The sequence below is a fragment of the Hippocampus guttulatus genome, chromosome 6, assembly GCF_054856545.1.
Source record: "Hippocampus guttulatus isolate MCC_2025c chromosome 6, RoL_Hgut_1.0, whole genome shotgun sequence".
Lineage (NCBI taxonomy): Eukaryota > Metazoa > Chordata > Actinopteri > Syngnathiformes > Syngnathidae > Hippocampus > Hippocampus guttulatus.
The window spans coordinates 13,948,412-13,963,209 of record NC_141266.1 but is presented as its reverse complement, the minus strand read 5'-3'; the positions used below and the strand labels follow the sequence as shown (position 1 = coordinate 13,963,209).

The following is a 14,798-nucleotide window of genomic DNA, read 5'->3' as shown; positions in this document are numbered from 1 at the left end:
CCCGCCCTGTCCAACATGCTGCCCTTGATCAGTTATTAATAGAAGTCAGTTCATTATATATCAAGAGAAAAAAAAAGTAATACAAAACGTGTTTTCAGTGGATGTATTGATGCAGTGTTTTGGTAGGATGGATGAGAATGCCAACAGTCACACAATATTATGCATGTAGTATTTGTTTACGATGCACAACACAGGTGGACATTAAAATAACAACACATCCCAGCTGACTTTGGTTGAGAGGCAGACTACACTCCAGTCTAGTTGCCAGTCAGAAATAAATGGTTTATTTTTTTTCTTTCCAGCTTATTTGAAAACACGATTCCACTCAGAAAAATGCTTGACAAAAGTACAACCCTTAATGCATGGATTTGTTTCATTTAAGAGGTCAACAATTTAACTGAGCCAACAATCTGCATGGCTCGGCTGGCCATTATTACTTTTGCCATCTCTCTCGAAATTTTTCTTAAGGTGACCTCGGCAAAATATTCATGGCGCGGAGGCCCGTACAGCCAAATAGTGTCAAACGTTAGCAACATGTCGATAAATCACCTTGCAACGTAGAAATGGCCACCCTGTCTTTGGCAATGATTGAATGGAATTGCCTTCCACTGGGCTCCTTTCTTTTCATCTAGAAAACAATGTAAAAATAATTCTACTTATGGTTCAGTCTCTCAGTGGGATTTAATCTCACTCGTCACTTTTTGAAAATCAGATTTGGAAAAAAATTGCGACATGCAGCGACCAAATCAATAAGTTGGCAACACTGAATCTGATATTTTAAACTTGTGACTCTATTTTTGCATCCTTGTTGTTAGTCTACGCCAGTGGTCTGTAACCTGGGTTCGATCGAACCCTAGGGGTTTGGTGAATCGGTCTCAGGGGTTCGACAGAGCCTCTGCCATGCAGGGTGAGACACATCCGACTCAACATGTCAATTACAGTCAAACCTCGGTTTTCGAACGTCTCTGTTCTCGACCAAATCGGGTTTTGACCAAAAATTTAGAGCTTTTTATGCCTCATATTACGACCGAAAATCGGTTCTCGACCAAACTGAGCGCATTTGAATGCGCCACTTGAGTCCTCTCGCCTTCCTTACACGAGGAAGTGATGCTTCCTCGGGTAGATGAGGAAGTGACGCTTGCTCGTGTAGCGTTCCATTGTGAGCAGACGTGTTCAATAATTATTATTATTATTATTTTTTTTAAAAGAGCGTGGTTTCAGTTTTCAAACAAATCGGTTTTCGAACAGCCTTCTGGAATGGATTATGTTCGAAAACTGAGGTATGACTGTAGTTTTAACATGCCTGCTTGGCCATCACTGGCTGCAGTTGATCACATGACGTTGCTTGTTCAATCAGTGCTGTGGGAAATTTAGTTCACTCGGTAGTCAACGTGTGACTGTCGTGATAGTACAATTAAAAAATATATATATACTTGTTTGTTTGTTGTTTATTGAACATAAAACATATACAGTAATAATTTGACAGAAAATAAGGTAGATAAAATAGTAAAAAGAAAGAAATCAGTCTTCATTCAACACAGTTATTATGTTCAAGGGAGTAGGAAGAAGTAAAAAAACGTATCTTACCATTATGTGTTTATATCTAATAAATCATTTTTATATCAATCAGAAAAGAAAAAAAGAAAGAAGTCTCCATTAAGGCTCCTACTTTACCCTTAACCGTGATATTTTTACAACTTTTGGTTTGTATTGGGATTATATACATCCACACCCTGGCACTCTTGTGTCAATTTTCTCTTGTATTCATAATGGATATTTCAATACCTTTCTCTATTTATCAATTTAGTTCTGATTTATCATTATATTTAATGTTTAGAATTTATCATTTTAACTCTGATTGATGTAGGTTGTTTGTACTATTTTTTTTTAATTTGTTTTTGAACTCAGCAAGCGATTTACTCATTTTCAGGTCCGTTTCGAAATTATTCCACAGATTAACACCTTTGATAGATACACTTCTTTGCTTGATGTTTGTTTTGTTTTGAGTTTTTTGAATAAGTTGGTACCTCTTAAATCATAGCTGCTTTCTCGAATTTCGAAAAACTTCAGAATGTTTTGGCAGAGCAGGTTATTGTGTGCTTTGTACATTAATTGGGCGGTTTTAAAGTCAACCAGGTCATAAAATTTCATCATATTTAATTTGATAAATAGTGGATTTGTGGGTTCCGTATATTTTGATTTTGATCTCTTGAAATTGTATTTACTTTTTTCTGTCTGTAATAAATGCTTTTTTAAAAATATCTTGAATTTGTAAAAAAAATAAATAAATAAATGTATATATATATATATATATATATATATACTGTATATATATATATAGTGCACATGAGCGTTGATCTACGGAAGTTACTGTAAAGAGAAATTGATTTGAAAAAAAAAGATCATTAAAAACAACAAGTACACATAGTTTGCAGTGACATATATCGCAATATTTTGTGTTATAGCTATTTTGAAGTGTAACTGAATGTTCAATGGCATTACTAAGGTAACTCTTCCGTTCCGCATGTAAAGAACAATCATTCGATGACGTCTCATCGTTTGGATGTTATCATTTTTACACAGAGCAGCTCTCATCAGGGGTGACAAATCCTTCCCGTGGTGCAAGAGTAATAAGGGATGAATTCCCACAAGATTGTGCGAGATAAGAGAATTGCCTTATGAATGCTTGCACCATGGTAGCGAGCTTCATGCCCAAGGGGGCTGAGACTTCACTTTTCAGAGCTGACACTGCCATGACTCATGATTTAAAAAATCCAGTTCACACATGTCCTCATCCATTCAAATGAACGCCCAAATAATCCAAAGAACAAAACAACATAATCCCACTGTTTTCACTCCAGTTTTATCCAGTGAGTAAGATTCAAGTGATCCAAGTGATGCCTACTGTTCCGCCCACATTTCAAAAAGTGTTTTTTTTCGTGACTCGCATGGAGCCATGACGCCGTCGAGCGTGTTTCGAAGACAAAAACATGCAACACAGTTGGACATTTTTGAACAAATCACCTATCACCGCCTCCTGTCGAGAGCGTGGGAGGCAAAACCTGCATAACAAGATCTCATAAAGCTACACACAAAACCAGGGAATGCATATGAATTTATTCAATCTAGTCGGACATAAAAATGAGTTTGTCTCATGGTGGTTTTGTCGACGGATTTTATTTTGCGCTATTACATAACCAACACTGCTAAAGCTCCATCCCAGTTAAGCAAGACAACATGGGAGTGCCACCATGTTAATGCTGAGAGCCCGCAGATGTGATTTCAAGCCGAAGCGCTACCTCGGGGGGATTGAAAGAATCAAAGGCTTAGCAGAGATTTCACTGCTGCAGGTCGGCTGAAACCCACAATGTTCTCACAATTGCAATTTCTGCAGGCAGATCGAAATATAAACAATGACAACGAGCAACCATCTTCTGTAACTGTCGTTCTGCCAGGAATGCAAAGAATATTGACCCAAATATTCCCATTTCGATTATGAACAAATTATTTTAATTCTTTTGTCTCATGATAAGGTAACTTCAAGTTCAGAGTCCAGTCATACTCGTATAATATCACATCGATATATATTCCAACCATCTGTTTCAAATTGCTGATCCTCTCGGGTAGGCTAGACCCTTCTTGGACAAGAGGTTAGGTACACCCTAGAATGGTCACCAGTCAACTGCAGATCAATATATTAGGACTGAATGATTTTGAAAAATGATCTAAATGCGATAGGATTTTTTTTTCAAGGTCATTTTCCCATATATTTTTTTGAAACAAACACAAGCAATAATCTGTATTACAATAAATCGTTTTACATTTATTATAACTCTGTGTTTTGAATTTACAGGTTAGGTTTACCTGAAAATACCCATAAATTAATAATTCTATTTATGGACTTCAAATGGAGTTGTTAATTTACTAAACGCTTGGATGACAACTTCACAAAATCCTTGCAATTGTTTATAAACGGTACTTGGCAGGATTCATTCTTCTGCTTGGAATCCCGCTAGTCTATTTTTGCTTCACCAATATCAAAGACTGTGCACCTCTGACGCCCTAATTTTAAACAGAATGAGATGAGTGTTTTCCATTGATCCGGAAGCTAGTCGGCTGTGTTCACGCCCGCAACGGCGCAAACGGCCATTCAACTGTGCTTGTCTGCGAAAATCACATCAGGGAAGAATACTCCACCCATACACGCCATTAGATCGTGCTTTAAGCAAGATTTACACTGAGCATGCAAAGTGGGTTTTGCATTGAAATTGGTGTAAAACTATATTGCTATAACATAAACTTTCTACGAGGTTATACAGTATGTCAAAATCTATTTTTAAAATGTTCTCAAAGATAAATAATGAAATAAAAAAAGAAACAATCAACTGATGTCTTATTGCAGTTGTCCGCCATGTGTTTTGTTTATGTCTGATTGGAATGCCTTGTGCTCCAAGTGGGGTCCCTCTAATTATCCAAGTCCCAAACGCAGCATCACTTGACATCTAATCATATAGCTCTGATGTTATCACGATACTGCTCCAAATCCCTCCGAAACGATTGTTTACATGCTATCAAGGGGACCACCATGGTTCACTGTCATTTATGAGTCCGTACTAGCCCCAACCGAAATTCATTCATTCATCGTTTTGGCTCAGCGATAGCATCTCGAAGCAATTGCATGTCAATTATGGAGGTCTATGACGTCATTTCCAAGTTCATTAAGTGAGGCAGGTTTCAAAAACTGGTTCACACTCACATTTGTTTTACAGTGTAAAATTGCCCCAGAAAGACAGTTTTTGCTAGGTAATTTATGCTTGTATTATTATAATGATGATGATAGGTTGTAGTAGTAGTACTAGTACTCATAGCAATATTTTTAATCGTACTTTGTTGCAGTGGTAAAAAAGCTTTCTAAACAAAGTCGAGTTGAGTTGAGTACAAGCAGCCACCGATCATGTTTTGTGTAGATGCAAAGCATCCTAGCATGTTAGTAGATTAAAAGGAATACGGCATTTTATTTCTTTTAATGGCCTCCTGAACCAATTGCTGTTTACGGAAATCAAATAAAAGACTCGATAAAGATTTAAATCCTACACGCTAAAAGCCGAGACATGCATATGGTCAGCTATTAAACTGACAAGCCCTACTTTATTTTTATACATACACTATGTGCCGCATATACATGTGTCAGAGTATAATAACCTGCTGAGGGAGGGCGGCTGCAGCAAAGGGGGAGGAGGTGGGTTAAAACATTCGTATATCTTTCGCTCTCCTTCCGTCTCATATTTATGCATGCTTTCAATTGCAATCTCATCATGCCACTCCCCCGGGAGTCTGTCTGCTCGATGCATTTTATGGAAATGAAGCATTCACTTTATAAATGCATACAGCGCATTCTGTGAAAGGACCATAAAGAGGAAGTGGGGTAAAGGCAGTGTGGTGGGTGCCACCAGAGCTATTATGAGATTGTCGCAAACCAATGACAATGTTATCATTTAGAGCTAAATGACTTTCACTGGAGAACATTTGATGCAAGGATGTGGCACAAAAACCTTTCATTCTTTTATTCATTTTGAAATGTTTGTTTTGTCATACAATAAACGTGTTGTTCCATGTTGTTAGTCGGCATTCGGCGCATGTTTTTGACTTTTATGTTCCAGTGTCTTTCCTGACTTGGCTGCCGACATGTTTACAGGGTAGAGGAGGGTCGAGCGGAAGACAAACGTGATGCAGCGGGCGCTCACGTTTCACATTAGCTCCCGCTCACTTGCCCATGAACACCCGACTCATTTTTAGCCCACTACTTCATGTTCCCCTACTCAGCATCACTTGGCCACTGAGGTTGGTTTCCATGGTAACACCACCCCCAGGAGCAGGCTACCTTCCCTGTTACCGTAGCAACTGGTTCCCTACAGACTTTCCTGCATGTCACTCAGTTTCCCTCTTGCCGCCTCTCTCCTGTGCGGAAACAGTCTTTCCTCTCTCCCTCTGTTTTCTTTCATGGTGGAGTCCGCATATGTTTTTTGATTGGACCTTCTTGCCTCAGCACGTCAATGATCACCCGCCTAATGGTTGGTTTTGCGTTCCACCTCGCTGCCTGCTGCTTGTTTACATGCCATTTAAATGACTCATTCTCTGCTCGGTCCCATTGAAAGGATGCGCACTACTCAGAGCTGAAATAAAACATCAATAATAACACAACCTTATCATCATTCGTTTTTAGAATTTAGAAGGTTTTGAGCAACACAGACCCTCCAACATTTTTGGAATAGTGAGGCCCACCTAAAATGATTAATCCTGCATGACTCTGGCATCTACTGACTGTATTTTAATGATTAATATGCGATGCCCCTCCAAATAAATCATACAGTGCATTTAAAAGGAATGAGAAGAGTTGGCCCAGAACCAAGCTGGCTGCCACAACTTTTGGCCTTTGAATCCTTTTTAAATGTGCCCTCTAGCGCCGGCTTGTGCGCATCTGCAAAAATACCAACACTCGGTCTAACAGAGCTCCACGTGGAATGAGACTTGACTCGACTTGCACTGGCCATGAAAATGCAGAACCTTATGTGAGTGTGAATCGTTTTTAGCGTGTATACTGTTCGTCATATGATTAACTGGGGACCGCAGGGTATATCCACACCCTCCAAAGGCAGATGGGCTGTATAAATCTTTGTTCCCTTGCTTGCCCAAGGGGGGTTGTGGCCTGGCTGACTTGCAGTGGTTAAGAACCGCTGATGTACAGAAAAAGGTTAGAATTCTAACTTTGGACACAGTGTTCCATCTGTGCAAAGTGTGTGAAAAACACATTGGGTCAAGTGCTAGAAGCTCTGTCTCACTGGCCACAGAGTCAATTACTGTGGGAACATTGAGTCTCAAGAGAGAGGAAGGCATTTTTATTGCAGTTCTCTGAAAATAATGGAATTTCCACCGAAAAGCACCACTAAAAAGTAATTGGTTTCCATATGCTGAGAAAAAAAATGAAAATGCTCACCAAGCCATTGGTTTCCCTTTTTTTTATAACCAAAATAGTGACTGAACTCACTCGTATATTATCAAATTGAGCTGATTTGAGCAACCAGTGGATCCCGTAGCATATTGAAATGCTGACAATCCCGATTTGGATGAGCACCAGAATTTGGGAATTGGGTCATGATGTTAATACATTGCCTAATGCCACAGCAACAAACCCTTCCCCCCCCATATCTGTGCACACATTTTAAGTTATACTGATAAGAAAAAATAAATTACATGCTTTAGAGCGGGTCGATCCAAACTATGGCCCGTGGGCTATTTGTGCCCTGCCATCCATTTTTCAGTGGCCTGCAGCATATACTACAAATGACATTTGACAAAGCCCACAAGGCTAGTTTAGAAAAAAAAAAGGTTGTAATCGGGCAGAGTGAGAAGGGAGGGTGTGGTAAATACTATTATTAATAAACTGTATGAATAACTGTCTTTTGTGGTGTTGTTTATGCTGTTTTATGTTGTCTTATTTAGATGTTTGAGATGGCACAAAAGCAAAATATTATGGTGCCATACCATACTTGAAATTTGCTTGAAATGCATGTCTTTACAAAAAGGTCTTTTTCTCCATCTTTTTTCCTCGGAAAAGAGAAGTCTGATGAACTTTAGCTATTTTCTAATCCTGATTGCTAAAGAAGGGAAAAATACTTTTTTTTTTTTTTTTTTACAGCTCAAAGAAGAGCGTGCCCTCTTTCTTTTGGTAGGCTGCATGTTTTTGTTGCAGTAGAACACAATAATCTGTGGGTTTTGCAAATCAGTTCAAATCCAGGAAAACGGCTCAAGTAAACCAGTTTGAAAAATGGTCAGCTAACTAGCATTTCCTCTTATTTTGGTTCTGAATGTGGAGATGGTAGTCAGCTGTTCTTCAGTGCAGTGGTGGATCTAGTATTGTAGAGGCCACCCCAAAATCTTGAAAACCCTCAACTATTTTTGCCATATCACCTTTAACAGAAAGCTGTTATGTTGCAGTTTTTCAAAATAACTACAAAATATAAATTAAATAGTCATTGCCTGCTTTTTTTTTTAAACTTCAGCATGTTTCATGAATTAAAGTAAAAGAAGTTCATGCAGTCTTTTCATCCTTCCGATTTTCTTTAAGCAGCCCTGAAATGAAAACGTTTGGACACCGCAGCTGTCAACAAACATGTGGACGCAGCCAAAACCCTAACCTATTCTGTTGGTTCGGAGTTAACTGGTTGAATAATTCAGGCCAAATCAAAGAATGCATGAGACAGAGCAAAGATGTCACGGTCCATGCGTAGGGGAGGGGCAGCGAGCGGCTCTCGGATGAGGCGGACGAGGCAAATGGGGAAGAGAGGTGAGATTAGATCAGCCGGGGAGGGAGGAGACGGACGAGGGGGATTTTCTGCTGTGTGTGGAGGAGAGGGGCAGGAGGATGGCTGAGAAGGGGACGTAACGAGCGAGGAAGCGTGAAGAGTGAGGGACCCGCTGAAAGAGTGCGTGACAAGCAGACGCTCAGTCCCCTCCACGGCCTTCAATAATTGATGCAGCCTCTTCTGCGGCCCATCTTTATACTGCAGTCGCTGTGGCGTATACGACGCTAAACGGACACTTGTCTTTTTTTTGAACAACTAGAAGAAGAGTAAGCAAGCACTGTCCAACCCGCCAATTACACATTCCCAAAACCCTGCAGCACCGGATGGAACCTTTTTCTTTTCTACGTCTCCCCCTCCTCATCTCATTTCATGGCCACCTATGAATACATGCTCATAACAAAGATGGATCTCTTTGCTCCTCCAGCTGCTGGATCTGAAATAGGGCTGGTCTCCATTAACATGCACTCCACCCTGCAACCCACATAACATTCTCCTCCACTTGCACTCTGTCTGTCTGTCTCTCTCTCTCTCCTCCTTCATCTCTCAAATCCTCCACAGTGCCAAGGCAAAAGCTTTCTCTCACCAGTCGGCCCTCCATCTATTTAACTGCGGCCCCAGCCCCTTTTTTGTACATGGAGGACAAGTGTTATCACTGAACTGCAGATGTTTTCAAAGGGCCCTCCGTTAAAACCTCCAGCTGGCTGCTGCACGACCAAACGTCGCGCTTCGCCCTTGAATTGAACTGCTCCGCGGAAACCCGAGGAAGCTATGCAGGGCGCGAAGACCTTGTGCACCACTGATAACTTTGCCCTGCAATTCTCCAGAGCTGGATGAGATTAGGATGGCTCGTCTTGAGTCTCACTCAAACAAACATCTGAAACCAGGTTGGAAAATACACGGTGGTGTCTCAAATATTCTGTCTTTATAAAGACAATAATACTCAGTTATGATTGACACACCGTCAGAGAGGTATTCAGATTGTGCGGCTATCTTCGAACCGGGTCATGATCGGATGCAGAATCACGGTTAATGACTGTCAAATTAAGATTAAATACTCGATGTTCGCCGTCATATGCCTTTTTCTCCTCTCCCAGTCAGGTCACAGACTGTAAAGCGCTGTTGTGATCATGTGACCATCATGAGCCAATCAAACTGTTGTTTGCTGGAGGAGATTTATAAGGGAAGACAACAATGCTTGTTTCAAACCACGGAAGTTGACTAAAAATGTTCATTTGTGCCTGCTTTCGCCGGAATAAATTCTAGTTCCCCATGACCCTGAACTGACTTAGTCGTAGAGAAAATGGATCGATAAGATAACTAAATAAAACTGATCAAAATGAAGGAAATAAAAAGGAGTTAAAACATACAGACAAAAGGAAGACACTCTGATTTGCAGGGCAAACTCATTCCAAAATTTATGGTCAACAACCAAATAAAATTGTACTTCTAGGGAGAAAAACAATAACCCAAAAACCGTAACCCAAGAGGCTGTGTACACCCTGGACTGGTTGCCAGCCTATCTCAAGGCATTACAAGAAACAATAAATGCTTGAAATACAGCCCATGCAGGGAGATCGCAACAGGGCTGCTGTGCTCCATATCAACAATAATCCTTTCCTGTGTTTCAGTGCTGCTGCGTCTTTAGTCCGACCCCGCAAGTTGAAACCAAGCCTCTACATTTGTATGTGTGCGTCTCCGAAGCTTAAGGCGAAGCAAAATGCAGAGAACAGGAGGTAAGAGATGTGATACAATAACATGGTGCTTTTGATGCCCACTGGCACTCGGATATACAGTAGTAGAGCTACTAAGCACACAGGAATCCATTAGTGGAACCTGATTAACTCCTGGCTCCAAAATTAATTAAGTGACGGGATAGGGCCGTGTGTGTGCTTGTGTGTGAGACAGAGTAAGAGAAAAAATCTGCTTGTGCAAATCCTCTCATGTTATTGCACTGAAAGGCAGATGACGTGGGCGGTACTTGAGTGTGTACGTATGTGTATTCCCGAGTAAAGCCCGACATTTTCTGCTCGTGCTGATGAGGATGGAGGTGGTGGGGGGCTGCTCGGTGACTGCACAGAGACTTTGTGACTCACTCATTTTTATTTCATCTCACGCCAGTCTCAAAGGTTCTCCCCATTGCTCTTCTCTTCTCTTTTGGTACATCACGCTCTGTTCCAGCTTTGATTCCATGGATGCTTTGACTTATGCTCCAGCTGTCTAACGCTCACTGTACAATCAACATCCAAGCATGCCACTAAGGTACACCTGACCATTGAACCAACAGAAAGTTTAACTGAAGAACACTATGGAATTGGATATATAGCTCGATTTGTTGAGGCCATCCCTGGTGCATGAACATACTTCATGCACCAGGGATGGCAATTTTCCGCAGATACGCGGAAATCCGCCGTTTTATTTCTTAAATCGATAATTTTTGTGAATCGTCTAAATCCGTTGAGAAAATTTTAGGGGGGGGTCAGGTACCTTATCGTCGAGTTTTCACGAGCTCTCCCGATCAGTCTTTCCATCTTCCGATTGTAAATAGCCCTGCGATTGGACGTGTATGATGTCTTACTTGTTGTGATTGGTCGCCCCGTCCAGGCCACGCCCCTTTCCGCTTTTTTCATCACTAGCCATTGCCATCCCTGCATGCACTGGGAACAAAAAAGGGCCCAAACCATTCCCACACAGCAACAATGTTTTACTAAGATGAAGAATTTTACATTAAGCCCCGATTGATTCATCAAGAAGTGTGTCCCATGTACATATGCCCTCCTTTCATTCATTTGTAGATCTTGTCCTCATTAATGTTTTCAAGTGCGCACGTGTGTGTGTGTGTGTGTGTGTGTGTGTGTGTGTTATTGCCTTTTTAGTATGTCAAAAAAAAAGTGTAAGCAGAGCTTCATTAGGTTGATTGCGCAGAATGGTGGCCCAGTGAGCGAGCAGTTAATGCATCGACCTCACAGTGCAGAGGTACCCGGTTCGATTTCAGCTCCGACCTTCCTGTGTGGAGTTTGCATGTTTTCCCCGTCCCTGCGTGGGTTTTCTACGCATACTCTGGTTTCCTCCCACATTCCAAAAACATGTCCCTCAGTGTGAGTGTGAGCGCAGATGGTTGTTTGTCTCTGTGTGCCCAGCGATTGGCGAGCAACCAGTTCAGGGTGTCCCCCGTCTACTACCCGAAGACAGCTGGGATCGGCTCCAGCAAGCCCCACGACCCTTGTGAGGATAAAGCGGATCATAAAATGGATGGATGGATCTCTCTCTCTCTTGAGAGAGAGATAGATCGATCTATTCACCAGTACTAATAAACCAACCATCAGAGCGTGCTGAAACTGTACAAATAGAAAACAATCTGGCCCATTGAAAATATACTTTTAATATCGTGACGTGACGATGTCATCATATTGCCCGTATCGTTACATCCCTAGGAAACCGTTACTAAAAAGTTATATACAAATGAACTGTATGTACTTGGGCAGTGATTCCTTCACGTACCAGTAGAGTGAGCTCGAGTACTCCAAATGGTATTCGTACCACACTTTGAGAATCACTGTTCTAGAAGAGAGAAACCCTTTCATGTACATCCACATCATCGCAAAAGAAGACAAAACAACAGTACATCAGTCCCATTCATCATACGCTTCAATGACCCTGTGCGAAGGCTGTCATATTGACATTGACAGCTCCTTCCCTTCTCCATCCGTGTTGAACGAGATGGTTCTTTCACAAGTTCACAAACAGCCCGTGAAGGTGATCATGTTTGTCATCTTCTCAGGGATGACCTTGCATGTCAGGAAGAGCACCGCTCACTGTGTGAAAGGCTGCCGTGACAGCTAATTAGAGCCATAACTGAACATTATTTATATGACCAGCGAGCCAAGGAGCGTCCGCAACAAGACAATGATGAACTTGTCGAGAGACTCTCCCAGTAGACATTGGGAGATTTTATTTTTCAGATCTCAGTGCAATAATAAATTAAAATGCCACGCCACAAAAGGGGGATTGCAGCAAATTTTCCCCATTCACACATCTCAGCCGCACACTGAGTAAATCAAGGCAAACTGACACTTCTATTACGACTAATACGCGGGGTAATCCAGCTAGCCAGCCCTCTCGCAGTGTAATCTTCAGCATATAAACCTTCATGGGCAAGTCTGTGTATGTGCGCTCCTCCTCATCGTCCTCAGCGCCACAGTAATCCCTCTAAGGCTCTTAGACATGTGAAATTATTTAAGAATGAAAGGAGGCACGTCACCCCACTGTAACAGGCTCACTGTGGAAGATGGCTAATAAATAAACGTTTGAAAAAAAAAAGCCTCTCCGAGAGGTGGGGAGGGGGCGGCGGGCTTCATTCACTCCTCATTTTTTGACATGAACATCATCTCAGGCGGGGGACATCGTGACTCAACCATCGTCACCGTCACCGCACCACACATATACACACACTGCAACCGAAAAGCAAAAATAGCAGTTCTTCTCCTGAGGTTTCATATGGCAATTAAATATAATAAAAACAAGGACGACCCATGCCAATTGAGGCTTACATATTCTCATCCTAACGGAAATTAGAACCTAGATCATCACAATAAATTACAAACTGACATAATGAAAATAATTTTTTTTTGGAAGAAATGCTCTTGATTTTCTCATGTTAGGGCCTGTCAACCCCCCCCCCCCCCCCCCCCCCCCAAAGGCTCAGCATCTCTGCAACCATGGTCAGAATAAGATGTGTAGAAAATGGATGGAAGGATAAAATTCTATCCACTCTTAATGAGACTTTGCAGAATTTTATTTGACAGTTTTTTTTGTGTGAATAAAAAAAAATCAATGTATGGATTCTCCTCTCAAATGAAAAAGCTGAACGAACTGTTGCACCCCCTGCCAGATTATGACCACTTGAATCTAATGAAATCTAAAACAAGAGCTGTGTTAAAAAAGATAACTGCACAATTTTGATTGACAGTTTTTGAGCAGTATTTATTTAAGATTATGTTTATTATTGCGGTTATAAATTAGTCATGCAGAAAGGTCTTTCTAATATTCTCATTTCTTTTACCAAACCATTAATTTGTGGATTCTCACCAAAATGTAATTGGAAGAATACTAGCATAATATAAATAGCTGCACCCAAATCTAACATCCACAAAAACATCAAATCCTTGGGATAGGTAAGAAAGGTACAGTACAGTGCATACAGCTGTACGTGGAGATGAGACTGGAGAGAGGTCGAGGTAGCCCATTGATCTGCAGTTCTCCACTTCATCTATCTCCTCTGCGAATAGTGATGAAGATGGATTCACGTAGATTGACCCCAGGCTCTCCTATTTTAACTCTACACAGTATAATGTGCATTCATCTAAATGCAATTTGATGCTATGCAGGGAAACCTGGTCATATCTCATGTACTATGGCCTTTAAATGTCTTTTCAGTGTCAAGCCAGTGATTGAATATGCATGACCATTTCCAGGGCCAAGGTGCAGCCATCCTCTCCAAATGAAAAGCGTGTGTATTCCTTCTGACAGGAGCAGATGGCAGGACAAGGAGAAGCTGTTTGATCTCCATCCTCCCACCATCTTCCATATCAGATGCAGGCCCCCCTTTTACTTGACGCATCCAGCCAAATACTGTCACCTCTCTCCATATTGTTCAATCATCATCTACATCTACTATGTATAGCTGATCGTAATATCTACACTTTCGATTTTGCATGGTCACAGTTGTGTGTGGATGTGTTGTGTCATCACTCTGGTAGCTGCAGGATGCATTTACTAATTAAATCTTGGTACGAGTGTGTGCAATAAAACCGTGGAGTGCGTTCAGGAGTACAGTAGTAAAACAATTTTAACACTGCAGTCATGCGCGTACTTAAAAAAAAAAAGAAAGGGTGTAGAGAAATACATATTTGCGCCACAGTCTTACCTCGACGTTTCCACGCGCGTACAAGGACAGCACGGCCAGCAAAATTGCATTTGCGGAATGTCCCATTTTGTTGTCCTCCCTTTGTGAATGTTTTAGTCGACCGAGTAGCTACAGTAAAACGAGTGAGTCCAACATAAGCTCAGCCGAAGTGATGCTCCTGAGACACCTCCTGCGTCTCTGCGTCCTGCTAACCGCCTCTCCAGTCGCAGTGTGGCTGGGATGTGGATCATCCAGGACTCACAGAACCAAGCCCTCTTTCTGCGGCTCTTTATCACAAGCTTGAGACTCGGGCGGACATTCTACTTGGTAAAGCGCGGCATCTAGTGGTGATGGATTTATATTACGTCAGGGAACACGCGTTGATATGTTCAACTGCAGTTGACGATGTCTCCAAGCCGCTTTCATTTAGGTCAAACAAGTTACATTTAAAGTACGTAAAATTGTTTATTTTAACAATATGTAGGTATATAATTTTCAAAATATAGAGATTTAATTTGATTGTAATTTCAGGA

General features: G+C 41.4%; 1 protein-coding gene across 1 annotated transcript in view; it reads right to left on the bottom strand.

The window, feature by feature from the left end:
- The window catches only part of aplp1 (amyloid beta (A4) precursor-like protein 1), a 35,545-nt gene extending 21,040 nt beyond the window's left edge, over positions 1-14,505 (bottom strand). Inside the window, exon 1 of the mRNA XM_086114231.1 lies at positions 14,287-14,505. Coding sequence (XP_085970357.1) covers positions 14,287-14,352 — 66 coding nt within the window. The 5' untranslated portion in view covers positions 14,353-14,505. The remainder of the gene's footprint in view (positions 1-14,286) is intronic.
- Between the last annotated feature and the right edge of the window lie 293 nt (positions 14,506-14,798).